We start from the raw sequence: 21,085 nt of genomic DNA on the forward strand, positions 1-21,085 counted from the left end.
GCCCAGCTAGGCGGAGAAAGCGGCGCGGAGAGGGCTGGGGGTTGTCTCTGCTGCGCAGGCCCGAGCCCCTCGCGCGCGGGGGCCCCGCCCGCCCGCCATGGTGCGGTTCCTGCACGTCCAGAACCGGCAGCGGCCGCCGCCGCCCATCTGCAGCGACTGCCCCGCTGTCCAGGTGCGGGGCTGCCCCGGAGCCGGGCGGGCATGGGGGGCGCTGCGGGAGGGGGGCGTGTGTCTGTCTGTGTCCCCCCTCCGAGGGGAGGGTGGGACAGGGATCCCCGGGGGTCGCTCTGTTTAGGGCTCTAGAGCATGGACGTGCCCGAGAATCACTGGATTCAAGGCTAGTCCGTTTCCTTCTGGATCAAACTCCTCTCCTGGGAATCAGGCCTCAGAGAGATCCTGAGGTGAGGTTGAACTAAAACACCCGCACTGGTTGTTACCACCCTTTAAAAAAAGCGGTAATTGACTCTGCTAAAGTGTTGGGTGAGTTTGAGTTGTTACACGTGTGGCCATGGTAGCCGTCCCTTTAAATCCTGACTTGTGCCCGTTACACATTAATATCAAACCAAACGAAGTTAAAGTGGACTGTTCAGGGTGGGAGATCAGTGCATTTGAAATAGGGGTGGCATGAGGATGTCTGGCCTGCATTAATATGCAGTTTATTCTGTCTGACAACTTATCTGGAGGAGCATCCACAATCACCAGCTACTCCTAACTGGATGCTTTCATGGCTACGCAGCAAGAGAATTTTCAGTTTCGAGTCTGAGCCTGCAGGACCTTTTCATAAAATGTCTATTGCTGTCAAGGTGTGGAGGGCTTGCAGGTTTGGTTCCTTGAAGTCTGAGGTCTACCATAATAGGTTGTTGTCTCAATCTCTGTAAGCTCCCTCATTGTGATATGTATTGAGCTATATAAAGTAGGTAGTGGGGCTGGAATACTTTGCTTTAACCTGAATTAATCATTGTGAAAGTATTTTGGTTAGTTGTAATTTGATTAATGTCTTATTAATGTGTGCAGGATTTTTATTTGCTTACAACAGGCTGAGGCATCTCCATACTCTTTACTTGACATCTCTTTGAAAGCACTGACTGCTGACCTAGAGAAGTTTTGTACTGAGAGGCAAGATGGAACACTATGCTTGAAAGAATCTGAAAGACTTCCCCAAGAAGTAGCTGATCGATTGCTGCAGACTATGGCATTTCATGGTAAGACAACTATCTTGGGATCAGCAAGTGTAGATCTGGTGGAAAAGCTGGATGTCGGGCACTTTAGTCGTTTGAGTTGTATTTTTAACATCTGAAATCTTGGCGTAATACCACCTCAAACGTTCTTTTCCACCTCATATTTCATCTTTAGAAATCTGATCACCACCACCTTCAGAAAGTTTGTTCTTTTTACCCCCAAAGTCATTTCTCTTGAATTGATTGCATCTTGTTTCTACTATTACATTTTCTCTTCTGCTTTTCTTAAATTGGAATTATCTAAATTTGAAGGCTACCAACATTTCCCCCCACCTATGGTGTCTCTCTCTCTCCTCCCCCCCCCCCCCCCCAAGATTTTAGTGTGCCTCCTCTGCTCACCTCAAAAATGAGAGAAGGGTGGACATTTATTTTAAAATATTAGTTAACAATATTTATTTTGGTTCTATCTTGGACTTGGTGAAGTTCTGGTGAAAAGTCTGGGAAAGGCAGGGCGTGTCTGTGTGTGGGGGGGGCAGACAATAAAAACATCTCTCTGGCATCACAAGTTAGAAATATGATCCATTTAATCTCTTTAAATCTTGCTTTCTTTTTTCTTTCAGCTAGTGATGGACACTCTGTTCATATTGTGATTCTGTACTGAGTATGGAGGAATTTATATAAAAATAAACGAGTGGAACTTTATTTTCATATCACACAGGCCTATCGGGCTTAAGGAATTTAGAGCAGTAAGAAGAGGGGTCTATGGTTGTTGTTTGCCGTCTTGTAGATTATGAAAAGATTATGTGGCTATTTTGCTTATTCATAAGATTATCCTTGTCTACAGTTAGTTAATTTAATTGTTTTATGCTTCTCATTAAGCATTAAGTGTTGGAAACTATGAATATCTGATTTTTGATTGGCCCTAAATAATACAGCAATTGGAGTTTCTTAGCAAAGTCATGGGAATAGGATTTATGTATAAAAGCTTGGGAATAATTACCAGATTTGGTTTATTTAAGTATTGTATATTGACTGCAGTAAGGAAAGCAAGTTATGTTGTTGCCCTGTGACTTACTGGTGAACTGGTTCATTTCAGGTTAACTAATTTATAGTTACACTTTTATATTTTTCCCTGTTGGCAAAGTTGAGGTAAAATATGTCACAAGCTAGCCTAGTCCTCCACTGAACAGACCCCTGTGTGTGGTGACTGCAGCCAGCCGCTGAGTCCCATGTGCTTCTCAGGCCTCTGGGTTTGGGTAGGAACTGATCATTGTTCCTAGCTCTGGGTCTCTCAAGCGTACTCCTTGGTCTTGGGCCTGGCCTATGCTTAAAAATTAGATTGACCCGGCTTCATCGGTTAGGGGTGTGAAAGAGAACCATAGTTAAGTTGACTTAGCCATGTCTATGCTGGGGGGTTATGTTGACAGAAATATTCTTCTGTTGCCCTAGCTACTGCCTCTTTGAGAGATGGATTAGCTACGTTGATGGAAAAACCCCTTCTGTTGATATAGGAAGCGTCTACACTATAGTGATACAGCAGCAAAACTGCAGCATAATAGCTGTGCCACTGTAGTGTAGATATGCTCTTAGGAAAACAACAAACATTCCCTCTCAATGTCAAAGTCCTTCAGCTCAGCAGCCCCTCCTGGTGTCTGGACTTCTTGCTTCTGATGGTGGAATGCTGCCCCTCCTTCCTCAGAGAAGAAGTCTCCTTAAATAAAGTATTTCCTCTTTCGCCAAGTGGTCAGGCTGGGCAACTCCAGCTCTTCCAGCTATGTGCTTTGATTATAACCTCCATCTTGGGTTAAGACATCCAGTTGGAACTGAAAAAAACGGGGGATTTTGGCCCCCTCCTCAGACATGTTTCTGCACAGAGTCCACTGACTTTCAAAATCAGCGATCCCTGCTTAACAGCAAGCCTATTCTTCCATTAGGCTAGTCACTCAGAGTAGATGGCCCTGAATGACTTTGTCATTGTTAGCTCTATAGGAGGTATTCCAAACCTCAGTATTATCACACAGTGCCCAGAATAGACTGTCTTTGGTAGGAATTAAACGGTTTTCAGTTCCACCTGGATGTCTTAACCCAAGATGGAGGTTATAATCAAAATGGGGTTCACAAAACAAGTTTGTGTCAAATTGTACATTCCATTTTATCTTTGTGTCACAGGACACATCTAAAGAGAGCAGCTACCAAGGGTGGAAGGGAATTATTTAAGGTAGCACAAAAGTGTAATGTACGACAGGGTTCAGTCTTGTCATCGTTGTTCAAAGTGTATGTCAGCCTGCTGGTTGAGATGGAGATTTTTGATTGTTAAATTATTTTTGGTTTGGATGTTTTAGGAAAAACAAGTATCTTACAAAAGGAGGACAATGCGGGGTTTTTTGTATGCTTTAATAACCTTCATACAGTTCCCGGGTACTTCTTGTCATAGGTTTTCTGACATTAAATACTTAGAAGTAATAGGATGAAATTAAGAAAACGAAAATGTAGGCTGTGGAATCATCGCTTAAGGTCAGCAGTGGAAGGCCCTTCAGTTGGGACAATTAAAGCTAGATTGAGCAAAGCACTAGGAAAAAGTAGTGCACAAAACATTCCGGTATTTAGCTGTTTATACTCTAATCAAGTAGGACTTACACAACAAATCCTTAACTAAAAATTCCAACATCGTCTCTTCCAGACTAACTCTGAGAATTCTGTCTTGTCTTCGCTTCTGCTTGCTGGTTGTGTTTTTTCTTGATGTTTCATTGGTTAACATCATGGATAAAATGCACACCATGGCTGAAATGATTCCAACAAATGTTTAAATGTTATACCATATTTCCTAATTTAGGTAACAACTTAAACTAATCTTAACAAAACTTTCCCACCGTTTCCCAAATAATTGAGGCTTATGGATTTAAATGCTGCCTGATCATTTTAAAATGGTCATGTTAAAATGTCCCATATGTGATAATTCTCACATTTTTTAACATAGTCCTGACTATATCCATAATCTGTTTTCCTGTAGAGTATGTAGAAATGGTGTCCTGATTTACTAGGATATAAGTATAGGGTTGAAAATCTATATATGCTGTATTTGTAAAGGTAGTCTTGGAAAGATGTGATTGAAAAGCTAACCACCAGTGGATGCTTGAATTTGAGGGACAGGTAAAGGATCATTAACTTATTCTTTTCCCCTTCTCTTGCTCTTCTCGCAAGTACACAGTCGTGACCTTTAAGGGGGAATTTTTATGGTTCTGTTAGCTCTCTAACAAACTGGAATATCAGTGTGTGTATAAATCTACCATTTAACATGAAAATAGAGCATCAAGGAGTTTGTACTTCAAGTTATAGTATGTTTTTACTCTCAAATACTTATTGTATAATGAACAGTATAGAACATAATGAAGATTTTTAGTCAGAATAGAGAGTTTAGCACATTTTAATATATTTAGTAACAGTGTTTCCACCAAGCCCACAAAGATGAGGTACCCTGCATCCAATGTAAAAGAATGTATTCCTTGCCACATACATGTTCAGGATGTAATATGTGAGGAAGGCTATAACACTTTATCAGTTCACTATCGTAAGCCTTTTTGAGGATTCAAAACATGAGGAAGGAGAAACATCTCCTTTCAAAATCCTAATGCAGAAAGATTTCACCAGCACTGTGCACAGCTGGCAACTGCAGCTTTACATTTAGGACAGGCTGGGTCAGTTCTCACTAGTGTCCTGGCAGCAGTGCCAGGGACTTGCTGCATAATTTTAAATTAAGGCTCGTATGTATGTGGGGATTCCAGAATTGTTTTACATTCTCAATTTTTTTCATTTATTCTTCTCCGTTACCTGCTCATAGATTGTTTCCTTGCCTTCTAAGAATAATCCTTACAATTTCCCCATGTATGAGTATACCTCCTGGCTAAAGTGTAGTGAACATGAGGGATGAAATACTTTCTATTGTTCCATTACGTTGCTGTCCGCTGTAACAGACTTATTGCTGTTTCCCAATAGAGCTGCTGAATGATGGAACTGTGGGCATTTTCCGAGGTAACCAAATACGCTTGAAACAAGCTTGCATCCGGAAAGCAAAAATATCTGCACTATCGTTCAGAAAAGCATTCTGCCATCATAAGCTAATAGAACTTGATGCTACAGGGATGAATGCAGACATTTCTATTGCAGATATTGTAAGCGGACTTGGTAGCAATAAGTGGATCCAGCAAAATCTTCAGTGCCTTGTACTGGACTCATTAAGACTTTCCCTGACAAATCCATATGAAAGGTGCTTCAATCAGTTGTCTGGTCTTCGTGCTTTGAGCATTACCAATGTTCGCTTCCACAATGAGGATTTAGTGGAGATTGCTTCACTTCCAAGGCTGGAAAGTTTGGATATATCCAACACTTCTGTCACTGACATAACTCCACTTCTCGCCTGCAAGGATCGACTTAAGTCTCTCTCTATGCACTATTTGAAGTGTTTAACAATGACTACGCCCCAAGTCTTGGATGTCATAAGACAACTAAAGTATTTGAACCACCTTGATATTTCGGATGATCAGCAGTTTACATCTGACATACCGGTCTCTTTACTAGAGCAGAAAGACATCCTACCTCAACTAGTGTCTTTGGACATTTCTGGCAGTAAATACATTACTGATGAAGCTGTAGAAGCATTTGTCAAACAGCGACCTGCAATGCAGTTTGTGGGACTACTTGCTACTGATGCTGGCTACTCTGAATTCCTTTCGGGAGAAGGAAACTTAAAGGTTTGAGTTTAAAAAAAAAAAAAAGACACATTTGCATGCAAAAGGAAGTGTGATCTACTGTGTTGAGTGTAGGAAGTAGAGTCAGGAACTCTGAATCCTACTCCTAGTGGGGCAAAAAAAGAGTTCAGGGAGAGGAGCAAAGATACGTTATTTGGCTCTTCTTTGCCCCACTTCTCTCTGACTAATCCTGTCCTCCTAATGAAAGTAACTTTGAGAATAAATCTAATAAAGGTCAAAACAGTTTGTGCAGTTAACAGTTGAGCTTGTTGAATATCAGGAATGGAAAAAAACAAAAATTAAAATAAAATCGATTAATTCAATGAAAAGGGCAAAAGAAGTCGTAGACTAACATTACTAGTGTTTGTCCAGCTCTGTTCTGCCACCCGAAGTTAAAATGAGCAAAAAATTGAATTGAGACAGACAACTGAGTTGAGGTGGGATCAGTTTTGTTTAGTGGTCTTGCCTAGATGCATTTATCATCCATATGGAGCACTAACAAACTGCTGTGTTGTATTTGAACTATTTCCGTGGCTCTGGGCAGAGCCTGGACAGAACTCAGGATTGAGATCTTTGAACAGAAGGCGCTGTCACAATGCAAAGAATTTATCTGGAGAATTTTCTAAGTATATTCTTAGATTACTACATGTGAGTTATATTATAGCTCGGGTGGGCAAACCACAGCCCGTCAGATCTTTTAATCCAGACTTCAAGCTCCCGCCGGGCGGCTCCCGGAAGCCAGGCTCTGCGCAGCTCCCAGAAGCAGCGGCATGTCCCCCCTCCGGCTCCTATTTGTAGGGGCAGCCAGGGACTCCATACGCGGCCAATGGGAGCTGCAGGGGCAGCGCTTGCAGATGGGACAGCATGCAGAGCCGCCTGGCCGGTGCCTTGCCTCCGCGTAGGAGTCAGAGGGGGGACATATCGCTGCTTCTGGGAGCTGCTTGAGGTAAGCGCCGCCTGGAGCCTGCGCCCCAACCCCTTGCCCCAGCCCTGATCCCTCTCCCACCCTCCAAACCTCTCAGTCCCAGCCCGGAGCACCCTCATGCACCCCAAACCCCTCAGCCCCACCCCAGAGCCCGCACCCCCAGCCAGAGCCCTCGCCCCCTCCCCCTGCTCTTCAACCCCCTGTCCCAGCCTGGAACCCCCTCCCGCACTCTGAACCCAGGTGTGGCCCTTAGGCCAAAAAGTTTGCCCACCCCTGTTATAGCTAGATGACCACTTGCTCATTGTAACGTCATATTTTGAAGGGTTTTGGATAAGACTAATTTATTTGCACAGTTTCAAAAGATCCAACTTGTCAAAGGTAACGTGAAATTTTCCAATTAAACTTCAGTGTATTAACTGTTTTGTGCCCCCAGGTATCGGGAGGAGCAAATGAGATTCAGATTTCTGAAGCTCTGAAGCGTTACAGTGAGCGGTCATACTTTGTGAAGGAGGCTTTCTTTCGTCTTTTCACCCAGACGTGTTTTATGAGAATAACTAAGCCTGAAATCTTAAAGGTAAAAATGAATTGCTGGTGAGAGTAAATATCAACATATTTGTTGTATTTAGGTATGTATGTATAAAAATCTGTAACTTATCAGGTACACATCCCAGACTCTTCTCCCTTCCCTTGAGTTAGCTAGTATGCTGAGTGGGGTTATTTCAGAAGTACACTTGCAGAGTAACCCAGGTGCTGTAATCTCCTTTCCTGTTGATCATAACTGTCACAGCAGGTAACAAAGGAAGAGATGGATTTGGAGAGAGTTCATGCTTCTCCCTTCCAGAATTTTAGAGATTAGGGCCAATACCCTTAAATGGATTTGAATTTAAATGGGGAGTTGATGAAGGCATGCTTTGTTTGTTTCCTCCATTTAGGATTCTGACTGCAATGTGATGGACTGGCTGTAGCTTTTGCAGTCAATTCTAGGTAGAACATGTTAACTAGTCCAGCCTGTTAGCTATGAAAGTATGGGTGGGACTGACTAGGTCTGCATCTGGTGCAATTTTGTGGTTAATCAAAGATCACAGAAGACATTCCTAGCAACTTCTTAGGTGTCCTGGAGAAGCAGTGAAGGACTGCCCTCTTGCCATCCCCAATACTCATTCTCTATTGGCTATTGGAGGTCAGATGCCATCAGGTGCAGTCATAAATCCTGCCTCTTCCCCAGGGTGTTCCCCCTGTTCACAATAATATCACTTCCATCTCCCCCCAAATTTAGTTTGGGTCACCGTCCTTTTACATCCTGCGGATAGTAGGACACACACCCTTCTCTAGGTGGTATGATTGCAGAATAAAGTTGATGCTCACCTTAGCCTCTAAGGATAGAACAAGAAGCAATGGGTTTAAACTGCAGCAAGGGAGGTCTAGGTTGGACATTAGGAAAAAGTTCCTAACTGTCAGGGTGGTTAAACACTGGAATAGATTGCCTAGGGGGGTTGTGGAATCTCCATCTCTGGAGATATTTAAGAGTAGGTTAGATAAGTGTCTATCAGGGATGGTCTAGACAGTATTTGGTCCTGCCATACGGGCAGGGGACTGGACTCGATGACCTCTTGAGGTCCCTTCCAGTCCTAGAATCTGTGAATCTATGATCGCCATTACAATCCTACTGCGCTACTAAGAGGGTGCACTGCTGGGTATACTTGTTGCTTTTGGTTAATAACTATTTAAAAGATTCAGTAATCATAATTAGAAGTGCATCATAACTTGTACAATGCAGTATTGTGACTGTCGTACAAAATTAGAAATATGAGATCTTATTATGTGAACATAACTTTTCTATTTCAGCTTGTGATTGTTGGAATGAGAAATCACCCCTTGGACTTGGCAGTGCAGTTAACTGCTAGTGCGTGTTCTCTTAACTTAACTAGACAGGGTCTGTCTGCTGGCATGCCTGTTCGTCTGCTGTCCGATGTGATCCATTTACTACTCAAAGCCGTGGAAAACTTTCCTGAACAACAACAGGTAAAAGGGCAGGGAGCACAATTTTAATTCGCTTCTCCTAACAAGGAGGGCTATAATATAAAGACAGAACAAGTATGTTTCTGCTCTGAGAAGGCTTCATCAGTATTGATGTACTGATATTTTGATCAAATCAAATGAAATGCCCCGATTAGCAGAAAAGACCAGATTTGTAGAATCTGTGGCTTTTTCCCCTAATTTCTCTCTTCTGCTTTGCATCAGTAGAGGCCAACACTAAGGTTGGATGACTGGTGCTCTCTCTACTCTCATGCAGCTTAACAATTTTCTTTTTTACTATTTATAAATTATGCATGCCATTAATTTTAACATTCAGATTCCTCTACAGTGTTAATCTTGCCTTGTCATGTTTCATCTTTGCTCTGTATTAGCCGACTTCTTATATGTCACTTAATATAGTATAATGAGTACACTTAATTACACAGAAGAATAAATCGAGAATAAGTAGTCTGAAATACATAGAAAGCTGTCATCCTGATTCTATGAAAATACAGGAAATGCAGGTTGGACTCCTGGGAAAGTCAGGAGACTGACAGACCTGTTATAAAGCATGTCCTATTGTTCTTAACCAATATTTGTGAATTGGTATAAGTGGTGAAGTGCCGTAAAATTACTCCTGAATTTTAAAGAAGACCAAACAACAAAAAACTCTGCTTGCATCACCGCTGAAAGTCTCCAGCTTTTCCTGTGCAATCAAATGTGGAGCTACATCAGAGTTGACTTCCTATGGGAAGTATAACTAAAATCTCAATTCTCACTGAGACATCGGCATCATTCACAGCTAGGGAAATATTGAAGCAGTGACAGGCATTTTAAGGACTGTACTGGAAATGGGTATAATTAGTAGATATTTACTAATCGAAGTTACCTTTCAAGCTAGCTGTCCTCTGTACAATGTAGAAATCTCTCTTGCTGTATAAAGAGACTTGCAGCATTCTTGCTGTCATGAGGCCTCAGATGCATTTTAGTATTGGCATAACTTAAAGAGAATTATTAGAAGCTTGTCTTTCAGCAAGCAGATGAAATTAGTCTGGCACAAATTCAGTCATTACTTCCTCCACAGCAATTAGATTTCTTTAGTTTCTGTTCAGAAACAAGAAATAGCAGTTCCAATACTTGTAATTCCACATCGAGGACTGATGTGTAGTGCTTTCTGAATTGGTGGTGGATTGAGATCTCCCACTTACTCCTATCCTCTCATAAGTCGAAAAAGCTAACAATGCTAGCCACCATTAGGAAAGGGATAGCTAATAAGAGAGCAAATATCATAATGCCACTATATAAATCTATGGTACACCCACACCCTGAGTACTGTGTGCAGTTCTGGTTGCCCCATCTCTAAAAAAGATATATTAGACGTGAAAAAGGGCAACAAAAATTATTACAGGTACGAAACAGCTTCTGTATGAGAAGAGATTTAAAAGACTGAGACTGTTCAGCTTGGAAAAGAGATGACTAAGAGGGGATATGGTAGAGGTCTATAAATGGTTTGAATTAGGGAATTATTTACCCTTTCACATAACCAATGAATTAATAGGCAGTAGTTTTAAAACAAACAAATGGAAGTACTTCTTCACATAACACACAGTCAACCTGTGGAACTCATTGGCAGGGGACATTGTGAAACCCAAAAGTCTGATTGGGTTAAAAAATAATTAGATAAATCCATGGAGGATAAGTCCATCACTGGCTATTAACCAAGATGGTCATGGTCACAATCTCATGCTCTGGGTGGCCCTAAACCTCCGACTGCCAGAAGCTGGAACTGGATGAAAGGGGATGGATCACTCAATAATTGCTTTTTCTGTTGTCTCTTTGAAGCCGCTGGCATTGGCCACTGTCAGAAGACAGGATACTGGGCTAGATGGATAATTGATCTGATCCCATATGCCCCTCTTACATTATTATGAGATAGCACACACTAATGGTTAGTGGCAGCAATATTCATGTGCTTTTCTTGAATCCAGTCCGGGCTGATAGCAAAGGCTGTTAAGGAAATGCTTTAGATCCAAAGCTGTGATACAGCCAACTGTAATCTTGTAGGATGGTACCAGTCTGCCCTGCTTGCAACACTGAATTCATACAGCTGATACTGACCCTTGAGGAGAGGTTAAGGCTGGTAGTGGGGACTTGGACTGAGATTTTACAAAGAAGTCCAATTCTTAGACTACTTTGAATATGAATTAAAAAAATCTCACAGATTTTTAAGATAAAATTTAACCTCTTCCCCATTCCAAAAACCTCCTTGTACGATAAAGTTAAGTAAGGAACAAAACTGGACTCATTAATATCATACGTTCTAGGGGAGATTGCATTATCTGTACTGCAGAAGCCTTTACATTGTTTAAGATTTTGTTTATGGTATCTCAATTCCATCCTTTACTTGTTTAATTATTAGTGTCTAATAATACAATACATGGTTCCCTAATGATTAGTGAACTGCAAAATTATTATAAAATAAAATATGAGAGTGTGCTTCTGTAACTTCATGAAATCTTTTTCTCCCCCCACAAACAGCTGCAGAAGAATTGCCTCCTCCTACTATCTAGTGTCAGGATCCTTCAAGATGTTCCATTTAACAGGTGAGTGACAGCCCAATAAATTGAAATAGGATGTCAAACAGCATGTCAAATATTTGGAACAAATTTTCTTTTTTCTGATTTTCTTTTTTTTTATCATAACTTTCATCTTTAAACTTTCTTTTGGGGATTCTCAATTAACTAGTCTTCTGAATTGTCATTCAGAAATTTTAGGTTCGCTTCCTAGGGCCTGATTCTTGCTTATAGACTCATAAACTGCAAGTAACTCTACTGAAGCTGATGGCGTTACATTTGTACAAAGCTGGTGGGAGATCAGACTGGCAGTAAAATCTTGGCCCAATTGACATCAATGGCAAAATTCCTGTTGACTTCGGAAGGGCCAACACTTCAAGGTTTCTAGCTCTTTGGACATGTTCATCTGCTGGAGGGATAGGCAGTTGCCTTGTATATGACTTCAGTGATCTTTCTTATCTTTCAATGGTGTTAATACACTATTTATGACATTGTTGTGTGCAGTGTTGTGGTAGACGTGGAGGTCCCAGGATATTAGAGAGACAAGGTGAGCGAGGTAATATCTTTTATTGGAACAGCTGTTGGTGAGAGAGACCAGCTTTCGAGCTACACAGAGCTCTTCCTCATGTCTTCCTGAAGAAGAGCTCTGTGTAGCTCGAAAGCTTGTCTCTCTCTCCAACAGAAGTTGGTCCTATAAAAGATATTACTTCACCCACCTTGTCACTCTATTGATGACATTGGCAATTGACTGCCTGGAGGGAGGAATGGGTGAAGGAAGCAGAAGGTAAGAGTGGAGGATTCTTTGCTCTGACAGGAAGAAAGGGAAACCTTTCTTCAGATGTGGAGAGGGGGGTTGGTGGTAGTTCTGTTAGTAACAAAAGGCATCACTCATGCATTAATAATGAGTTATTTACTGTTGCTCACTTAGTCATTTTTTAGATAGCCTTTTAAAACTATTGGATCCCTCTTAAAATCTTTCTTGTGGCCCGATCAAAGGCTGCTATAAATTAGTCTTTGTTATTGCCCACTTTCGGGGGTAGGGAGAGGATTTGCAAAAATCAGGCTTGTGCTTTTTTCTATCCTTTGGAAACTAAGCATGTTTCCTTCCGTTTCCAGAGGTTGATATGAGAACCCTAGAGTCTGAGATGCAAGATGAAATTTAAGTTTTGTATAACTTACACTCTGCTGTCATAATCTAGGTTTGAAGCTGCCAAACTTGTTATGCAGTGGCTGTGTAACCATGAAAATCAAAATATGCAAAGGATGGCAGTGAATATAAGCTCTATTCTAGCTTTGAAGGTATGTGATTTAAATTTGGAAATGTTCAAACTTCTGTTTCCTAATTTCCAACAGATATTTCAGATACTCATGTAACATTATTTACTTGCAGCTTTCATCTGAGCAAACAGCACAACTAAGTGCAGAGCTCTACATCGTTGTGGGGGTGAGTTGCACATCTCTCTGTGACATTCTTTATCACTAGGTATTAAACCAACATCATGTGAGAAATGACTCCGTTCTGAGCAACCCACATTTGTACAGCACAGAGCATGATGGGGCTTAAGGTCTTTTGGTGCTTTCACAATAGCAATATGAATTATTACTAATGTCTGCAATGAGAATCAAAGCCAAAATCTAAAACCTTATTTTTTGCTTTTCTTTTACAGGAACTTCTTGAAATAGTTGAACAGAAAACAAATTTGAATGAAGTAGATACTACTTTCATGTTTACCCTGAGTGCACTTTGGAATCTCACTGATGAATCCGCTACCACCTGTAGGCACTTCATTGACAACCAAGGGTTAGAACTCTTCATGAGAGTTTTAGAGGTGAGGGTGTGAGTGATTGTGGTAGATTGCTAGCATACATCAAAACTCTCTTTAATGATGACCTTTGTTTGTCTTTACAGTGTTTTCCATCTGATTCAGCTATACAACATAAAGTTCTTGGCCTTCTGGTAAGATCAAAATGAAGTTCTGTTTTAAAAGAAACATTAGTTTTCTATTATTTGTTTCTATGTAACTTTCAGTTAGGAAATACCTGGAGGGCATGTTAACTTCCTTTAGTAAAAAGAGATTTTCTCCCTTACAATTTAAGAGTATCGGCTTATATCCTTAGGCACTCATCTCAGCATCATTTTACATTACACTGATGATTTTCTGAAACCCAGTTTACAGTACACGGATTAAACTTGGAATAACCATTCAGCAGTCAAGGCATTTCCTTCAGTAGTTCTGCAGGGGTTAGGGGAGCAAGTGGAATGAGTACAAGTACCCGAAAAAAGATAAAGGACCAGTTCTGCTACTGCTGAACTCGATGGCAAAACTCTTGTTAAATTCTGGATTGGACTCAAAATTAAGTAATGTAACAAAATATGAACTGTAGGTCAGGGTTTGGTGTTTTGTAGTTGTGGTTTTTTTTGTTTTTGGCTTCAGTTTGATTTTTAGGTATTGAAGCTTTCAGAGAAACAACTGTTGTGATAGAAAATGGGAGGTATAAGGCCCATCATCCTTCAGAAGAAATTTATTTACTTATCATAATGCTTATGAACGTTGTATATGCTGCTTATCTTGAGCACACTGATTTTTTTCACCTATTCTGTCTTACAGAACAATGTAGCAGAAGTGAGAGAACTTCAGTCTAAAATAATGTGGAAGGACTTCATAGACTGTCTCAGTGAATTATTGTGTAGTGCTGAGATAGAAGTCAGTTTCTTTTCAGCTGGGATTATTGCTAATTTACTATCTAGAGGAGAGCAGGCCTGGACACTGAGTCAAACCCAAAGAAAATCTCTGATTGAACAACTGGTACGCTGGCTAAAACTGATACCCTAGTTTTATTCTAGTACAGTGCTTCTGCTGTTTACTGTAAATATTATAATATTTAATTTTGTATCTTTACAGCATTCAACCATTTTGAAGTGGCCAACACCAAAATGTAAGATGGTAGCATTGGTTGCCTACAGGTAATGAATTCGGAATAATGTCTTGACAATATTAACTCTTGTACTGTTTCTGAAGTTTGTGTACTTACTGTATTTCTGCTGCTGTCGCCGCCAACCTCTTCACCCTAAATGTTCTCCTTTATGGAACACTGCTTTTGTAGCAGATTTCTTGGACACGTTTGAGTAGGGAATGTAGGGGAGAAAAGCCATTTGGAGCCTGCTGAAATACTGTTCTGAGTAGTTCTAACCAGCTAAAATAACACACATCATTCACTGGAACCAGATTTGGGTCCTGCACCGATGACTTCAACATTCCAAGCCTTTTTTTAGGAGCATATAAATTGATATGCTGCATTACACTGGTGGCTTATAGTCTAGTATCCTGTCTGTGAGTGTGTCCGGTACTACCAGATGTTTCAGAGGAAGTTGCAAGATACCCCATAGCTGAAAATTTATAGAATAATTGGACTGTTAAAGGATGCTTTTGCCTAACTTCTGTCAGTTAGAAATTGGCTTAAATCCTGAAGCATGTGGCTTTCTCTTTTTAAAATAATTAAAACCACCACAACCTAATGTAATTGTGGATGCTCCCATTAGCCATATGGCTGTCTTAAAGCTTTATAAATCCTGCCAAAGCATTGGCCTCTCATGAATGAGTTCCATAGGTAACTATTGTGGAGGTGTTTTTTAAAATTTTCCTTGAATTAGGAAACTTAATGGTTTTAAATTTTGTCCCCTTTTTTCTTATTTAGAGTATAAATGGGAACGTGATTTTTTTTCCATATGCCATTAATTATTTTATATATCTTTATCCCTTCTTGTTCATCTACAATCTAAACTAAACAATCCCAATCTCTTTCCGTATGGAAGGCTTTCCATGCCTCTCATCACTTATTACCTATTTACAGAATCATATAAATGTAGGGCTAGAAGGGACCTTGAGAGGTCATCTAGTCCAGCCCCCTGTGCTGAGGCAGGACCAAGTAAACTAGACCACCCCTGGCAGGTGTTCGTCTAATCTGTTCTTAAAGACCTCTGTCGGAGAAAAACAGAGTTCTCACTCTTTCGGTTGGGTGCAGCAAATCAGATACTTTATTATCTCTAGCAATTGCGTGGAGGGAGAGAGCTGAACAGGTCTCTCTACAGGTAAACAATTACAGCAAGCATTTATACCTTTGTTACAGACAATAATGAGCAACAGCTGCATTTTGTTTATACATAGGTCATCCTGATCTTATTTTTCTCACTTATTTTTAGACTCTAGTCTACATTCCATATCATCTACACAAGGTCGCAACAACTTCTCACACAGTTCTTTCCCACTCGCCTCACACAATCCTCGCTTCTACAAATCTCGCGTTATTAGGGTTACAGTTAGCCTGACTCCTGCTAACAGAAGAGACTGTTTGCATTGAAATCCCCTTCCAATCCCTGTCAGGCCTTGCTCTACTTCCACACCTCCAATGATGGGGATTCTACAGTCTCCCTTGAAAGCCTATTCCAGAGCTTGAACTATCCAAGTTTTTCCTATCTAACCTAAATCTCCTTTACTGTAGATTAAGTCCATTACTTTTTGTCCTACCTTCATGGACTTGGAGAACAATTGATCATCGTCCTCATTATAACAGCCTTTAACATATTTGAAGACTGTTATCAGGTCCCTCCTCTGTCTTCTTTTCTCAAGACTAAGTATGTCCAGTTTTTTTAACTTTTCCTCATAAATCAGATTTTCTAAACCTTACATCATTTTTGTTGCTCTTCTCTTGACACTCTTCAAATAGTCTGTATCTTTCTAAAGTGTAGTGCCTAAAACTAAACACAGTACTGCAGCTGAGGCCTGCCCAATCCCAAGTGTAGTAGGACAGTTACTTCCTGTGACCTACATTCTCTGTAACTCAATCTTTACATCATGATTTGAAGACTTCAGTAACTCAACCAGAGGTTAGAAGTCTTTTACAGGAGTGGGTGGGTGAGGTTCTGTGGCCTGCAGGAGGTCAGACTAGATGATCATGATGATCCCTTTTGGCCTTAAAGTCCGAGTCTGTGTGACACTTCCATTAATTCAGCCCAGAATATTAGGCTATTTTGCAACTGTGACCACGTTTAGACCACATCTAGATCACATTTCCTTAGGGTTTTTTTTATGAGAATGTCACATGGGACTGTGTCAAAAGCCTTACTATAAAATCAAGATGTATCATGTCTGCTTTCCCCCCACATCTTCTACACCAGAAATTGTGTCAAAGAGGGAAATTAGATTGGTTTGGCACAATTTGTTCTTGTCAAATCCATGTTGGCATTTACTTCTTACCCTGTTATTCTCTATGTGCTTACAAATCAATTGTTTAATAATTAATTCCAGTATCTTTCCAGGTGTCAAAGTTAGGCTGACTGTTCTGTAATTCCCTGGGTCCTCACCCATCCTCCATGAGTTCTGGAAGATAATTATTTATTAAATACTTTTATTGCTGCTGCTATTAGAGAGTGACTAGAACTAGCCATAGTGTCCCAGAGGAGGGTCTACCATTGACTTCCATAATGGTATTACAGTATCTTCGGTAGTACTTTCCTATCCCTTTTGATACATAGCCTCCCTCTTCAGTCACTTTTTTGACTGCCACACTTGAGTGTTTCCTGGGTGTTTAATATTTAATGCAGAATCCAACACTGTGTAGGAGAATACCTAAAGCTTAATGTGCTGAGACAGCACAGTTACTCTGAAATAAAGGTATCTGGTATCACCATGACTTTGCCAAATATATTTCACTTTTTAACCCATAGATCCTTGAATCCTTTCTATCCATTACTTGACTGCTTCACGATATCTGGGGTTCAGCTCTGGGCAGTGTGGGCCGTGCAGCATGTCTGCTGCAAAACTCGTATGTATTCAACTTTACAGTTTAATCTTTTAATATGAAATTGGATGGTTCTCATGTTCACTCATAAGCCTGTTGGATAAGTACATCAAAGTTTAAGTCATTCTTTGCTGACCTCTTATTCATATAGGGTTTATTTTGGATATTACATTCAGTGACTCAAAACATTGTAACAAGCTGAGATCCAGTTCCTTGGTTTTTAAACTGATCTGTGTTGGGCAACAATAGGGTAGTAAATAAAATGGCTGGTCAGGATGAATTTGTCTTTTATATAAACCTCATGAGTAAGGCTATGTTTTAGTCACGGGTATTTTTAGTAAAGTCATGGATGGGTCACAGGCAATAAACAAAAATTCACGGGTTGGTGACCTGTCCATGACTTTTACTATATACCCCTGACTAAATATTGGGAACTCTGGGGGCGCCCGCTGGAGCTGGGGGCGGGGGGCTGGCTCCGGGGCGCCGCTGGAGCTCAGGGGTGGGGAGTGGCCTGGGACTGCCGCTGTCACTGCTGTCAGGGCGCGGCCCAGGACTGCCACTGTCACTGCTGTCAGGGCGTGGCCCAGGACCACCACCGCCGCTGAGGGGGGACTGGTGAGGCTGGCCCCCAGGTGGCCCTGCTGTCAGGCACATCTGCAGGCTGCAGAAGTCATGGAGGTCCCGGAAAGTCCCGGAATCCATGATTTCTGTGACAGACTCACTCATGAGTAAGTAATGCAATTCTGCAAACAATGTATTCTCTTTAAATTGAAAAAACAATCATGTAGAATTCACAGATGTATTGTAACTAACAAGTCTCATTGCTGCTTGCTTTGTTTTTTTATGTTACTGTGTACATATGTGTGAGAGTTGATGGATGTGTCATCCCTACTCACCCCATTGCTTTTGGGACTTCACTGTTCTGCTCTTGAGCATTTCCTAAGGTGTCCTCCATACCATCAAACTAAATGGCAATGTTTATGAGGAATATTTCTGTGTAAGGGAGCAGTTACCAAAAGTACTTGGGTTGTATTCATTTTGATATCCTAAGTGTTTGGAAATTATCATAATGTTTGGCAGATGCACCAAGTTTCTACCTTAAAGCAGGGTAATGTCAGGATACTTGCTCTCAGGATATATGAGGTGGGATCTGTGGCAACATTATGCTATAGGGGTTGCAGTGAGTTGAAAAAGAGGGTATAATTGGAGCTGCTATTGAGCCAATTCCCTAACATGGTGTTCGTGGCACTGTTCTGTTGGAGGTTCTGTGTTTCAGAGGAAACTTTTTAAAACCGAAGTTCTGATCTTTTTTTAAAAACCCTGTAATCCTCTTCAGAATAGGGTTTTACCTACTATTTCCTACAGTGTCAGTGTGGATGCTGTATTCCACTCCTCTTCCTGCCCTAAACTGTTGTGTAGCATGGCTGTATGCCATATTCCACCTCAGGTCTTTATACGTCTGTAGTAGTTTATAAATTTGTAAAGAGTATTGTGGACTACAAAATCATTTATGTAATGTACATCAAATAATTGGACCCATGTATGATCACTGGGTAGCTTTAAAGAGCAGTAGTGTATAGTCAGCCAATCTGCATATGCGTGCACTAAAGTCAATGTCAACTTAATAGCCTGTTTACAACTCAGTTTTTAATAAACTAGTTTGATTCCAAATCCTGTTCCAGTTCATTTAACTATATCTGGGAAATGTTGATCCTCCCTTCTATACTTAATAATTTTATTACTCTAAGGATGGTTTGAAGTCGTCATAAATGGGAACAATCAATCCAATGCTGAGTACTATTTAAAATCCTATCTAATATTGTGCATGTCAATTTAACTGCATCACTAATTATGTAGTCTAAATATTGGCTGAAGTCAGAGGCAGCATAACTGGATTAGCTAACACTTGAATTTTTCTCCTAATGTAGGTTGTCATTTTGACACTCTCTTAGCAAAGTCCCTAATAAAGATGCACTTTCTCTCTCTTTCATTTCAGCTGCCAGGTACTGTAGCATGTTAATTGAAGAAGGTGGCTTGCAGCACTTGTATGACATCAAAGAAAACAATCAGACTGATCCAGATGTCCTGCGAATCAACAATGAGATACTAGACACTGTAGAGACACACATGATGTACTATGGGAGACCTAAATATTTAAAGAAGCCACAAACCAAATCAAATGGATAGCTGTAGATATAACTGTAATTTTCCTTTGTTATAATCCTTCACAAACTGTACTGAGAATATCTGGTACTATTGATCACTGCTTAAGATGGGCATTCCTATAAGATTACTGCTGCTTACATTGAGGAGGGCTTGTTACAGCCAGAGTCCTCTAGGAATGGCTCATTTTGTGACTTGACTTTTGAGGCGGGACATGAGGCTTTGGGATAGATTTTTAAAGGTATTTAGATGCAGATAGGTGTGTAGATTCTTCTGAAAATCCCACGAGATGCTTATCTGCATCCTCAGTTGTCTAAATACATTTTAAAATCTGGCCCTTCACTTCCTTCAGTTACTGTTTGGAAACTGCTCCCATTTGGTTTGTCAGGCAGGGCTTAAACAGAATGCTGTGTGCTTGCAAGTTAGTATTTTTACACTCAAGTCTTTGTGCTCACTTCTCACTGTGACCAAAGTGTGCCAAGGGCCATCACCAACTGAGTCTTCAAAGTCACTTGTAAGCTGTGTCCCTTTTCTAGTCTTACCAACACTGGACCACTATCCTAGTCTTTCCATGCCGTATCAACAATGTTTGAAATGATATTTGTGGTGTAGAAAGGAACAGGCAGGAAAAACTTTAAAAATTAATCAAAAGTTAGGAGTAGAGAGCTTCTGCACACCCTCACCCAAAAAACCAAAACCAAACATGAAACTCAGTGGGTAAGAAAATACCTGAGATTACCCGTTTCCAATACAGTACCCAGAATATTTGGTCTCCTTAGAGGCAGACTAACGGTTGCTTTAGTGTTTCCAAATTCTGTCTTTAGCAATGCACACACTTTCCCACTGACTTTAGTGGGAGTGAAATACAGGTCATAGGAGGGTAGAATTTGACTGTGTTGTGCAGTGAATTATATCCCCATAGTCCAAAATATCACCAATGTTCTGTGTAAATCTCATTGCTATGAAATTGTAAATTTAAAACTTAACTATAATGGGAGTCTTCCAAAGGCTTTTTTAAGTTTTCGTATAATAAAATATAAAAAACAGGTCTAAGAACAGCACTTACACATGTATGGAAATTGGAGTTCTGTTGAAAGAAATGGAGACTGTGCAACATGCAAGTGTCTGATTAAAGTGTAATTGTTGAAGTAAATGGTGCCATGAATTCAGGGTTCTATTGTTTCTTAAGTGTCAACTTTCTGGAAAGAATATGTGGGTGAGGGCCCCTGAGAGGTTGTTCTGCACTGTCTGAGTACTGGGAAATTCCAGTGTGGTTTCCCTTCCCTTAATCAACTCATCCCCCCATGCCCCCCCCTTTTTTGAAATTCACATCAAAGTACAGTAAAAATCCATCACACTTACATGATGATGCTGGATGTTTTACATGTTTATCTTTATCTAAGGTAGTTAAGTGAATTTTATCAGATTTACTTGTCTCACTGTTTATATTTCAGGTAAGTCAACTTTCATTTTCAAATTGTTAAAAATTTAAGTATTGCAGCATTAGTAGTATAGGGCATTCTTTAACTGGTTTAATTGAAATTATTGAAGTCTTTCAATTGTTAAGAGTCTTTAATTAAACTTATTTGGGGGCACAGTTTTTAAAATTCCAGAGATCTGCTCCTAGAAGCTATTGTAGCAATTTCAAACACCTAGCTACGAACCAGGGAACTATCAATTTGTGAA

At 40.5% G+C, this 21,085-nt stretch overlaps 1 protein-coding gene across 2 annotated transcripts; it reads left to right on the forward strand.

Moving 5' to 3' along the window:
• Positions 1 to 97: 97 nt before the first annotated feature.
• On the forward strand, positions 98 to 20,520 carry LOC135882527 (protein zyg-11 homolog B-like). 2 transcript variants are annotated; one of them, XM_065409460.1, is made up of 14 exons: positions 98 to 172; positions 1,037 to 1,202; positions 5,172 to 5,926; positions 7,282 to 7,422; positions 8,694 to 8,870; positions 11,403 to 11,467; positions 12,637 to 12,736; positions 12,828 to 12,881; positions 13,105 to 13,266; positions 13,347 to 13,394; positions 14,047 to 14,244; positions 14,341 to 14,402; positions 17,163 to 17,260; positions 19,233 to 20,520. In XM_065409460.1, the coding sequence occupies exons 1-14, from the start codon at positions 98 to 100 to the stop codon at positions 19,421 to 19,423; spliced, it is 2,292 nt and encodes a 763-aa protein (XP_065265532.1). In that variant the 3' UTR covers positions 19,424 to 20,520. The 2 variants fall into 2 exon arrangements, with proteins under 2 accessions (XP_065265532.1, XP_065265533.1); XM_065409461.1 differs by lacking the exon at positions 98 to 172 and having other exon boundaries at positions 1,175 to 1,202; positions 12,828 to 12,875.
• Positions 20,521 to 21,085: the final 565 nt, after the last annotated feature.

The sequence above is a fragment of the Emys orbicularis genome, chromosome 8 (assembly GCF_028017835.1).
Source record: "Emys orbicularis isolate rEmyOrb1 chromosome 8, rEmyOrb1.hap1, whole genome shotgun sequence".
Classification (NCBI taxonomy): Eukaryota; Metazoa; Chordata; order Testudines; family Emydidae; genus Emys; species Emys orbicularis.

Excerpts from the sequence above, each read along its gene's own strand:
- LOC135882527 (XM_065409460.1), top strand. The coding sequence starts at position 98 with ATGGTGCGGTTCCTGCACGTCCAGAACCGGCAGCGGCCGCCGCCGCCC. Across the intron at positions 13,267-13,346 it reads TCTTCATGAGAGTTTTAGAG|TGTTTTCCATCTGATTCAGC; the intron begins GTGAGGGTGTGA and ends TTGTCTTTACAG. Across the intron at positions 14,245-14,340 it reads AATCTCTGATTGAACAACTG|CATTCAACCATTTTGAAGTG; the intron begins GTACGCTGGCTA and ends GTATCTTTACAG.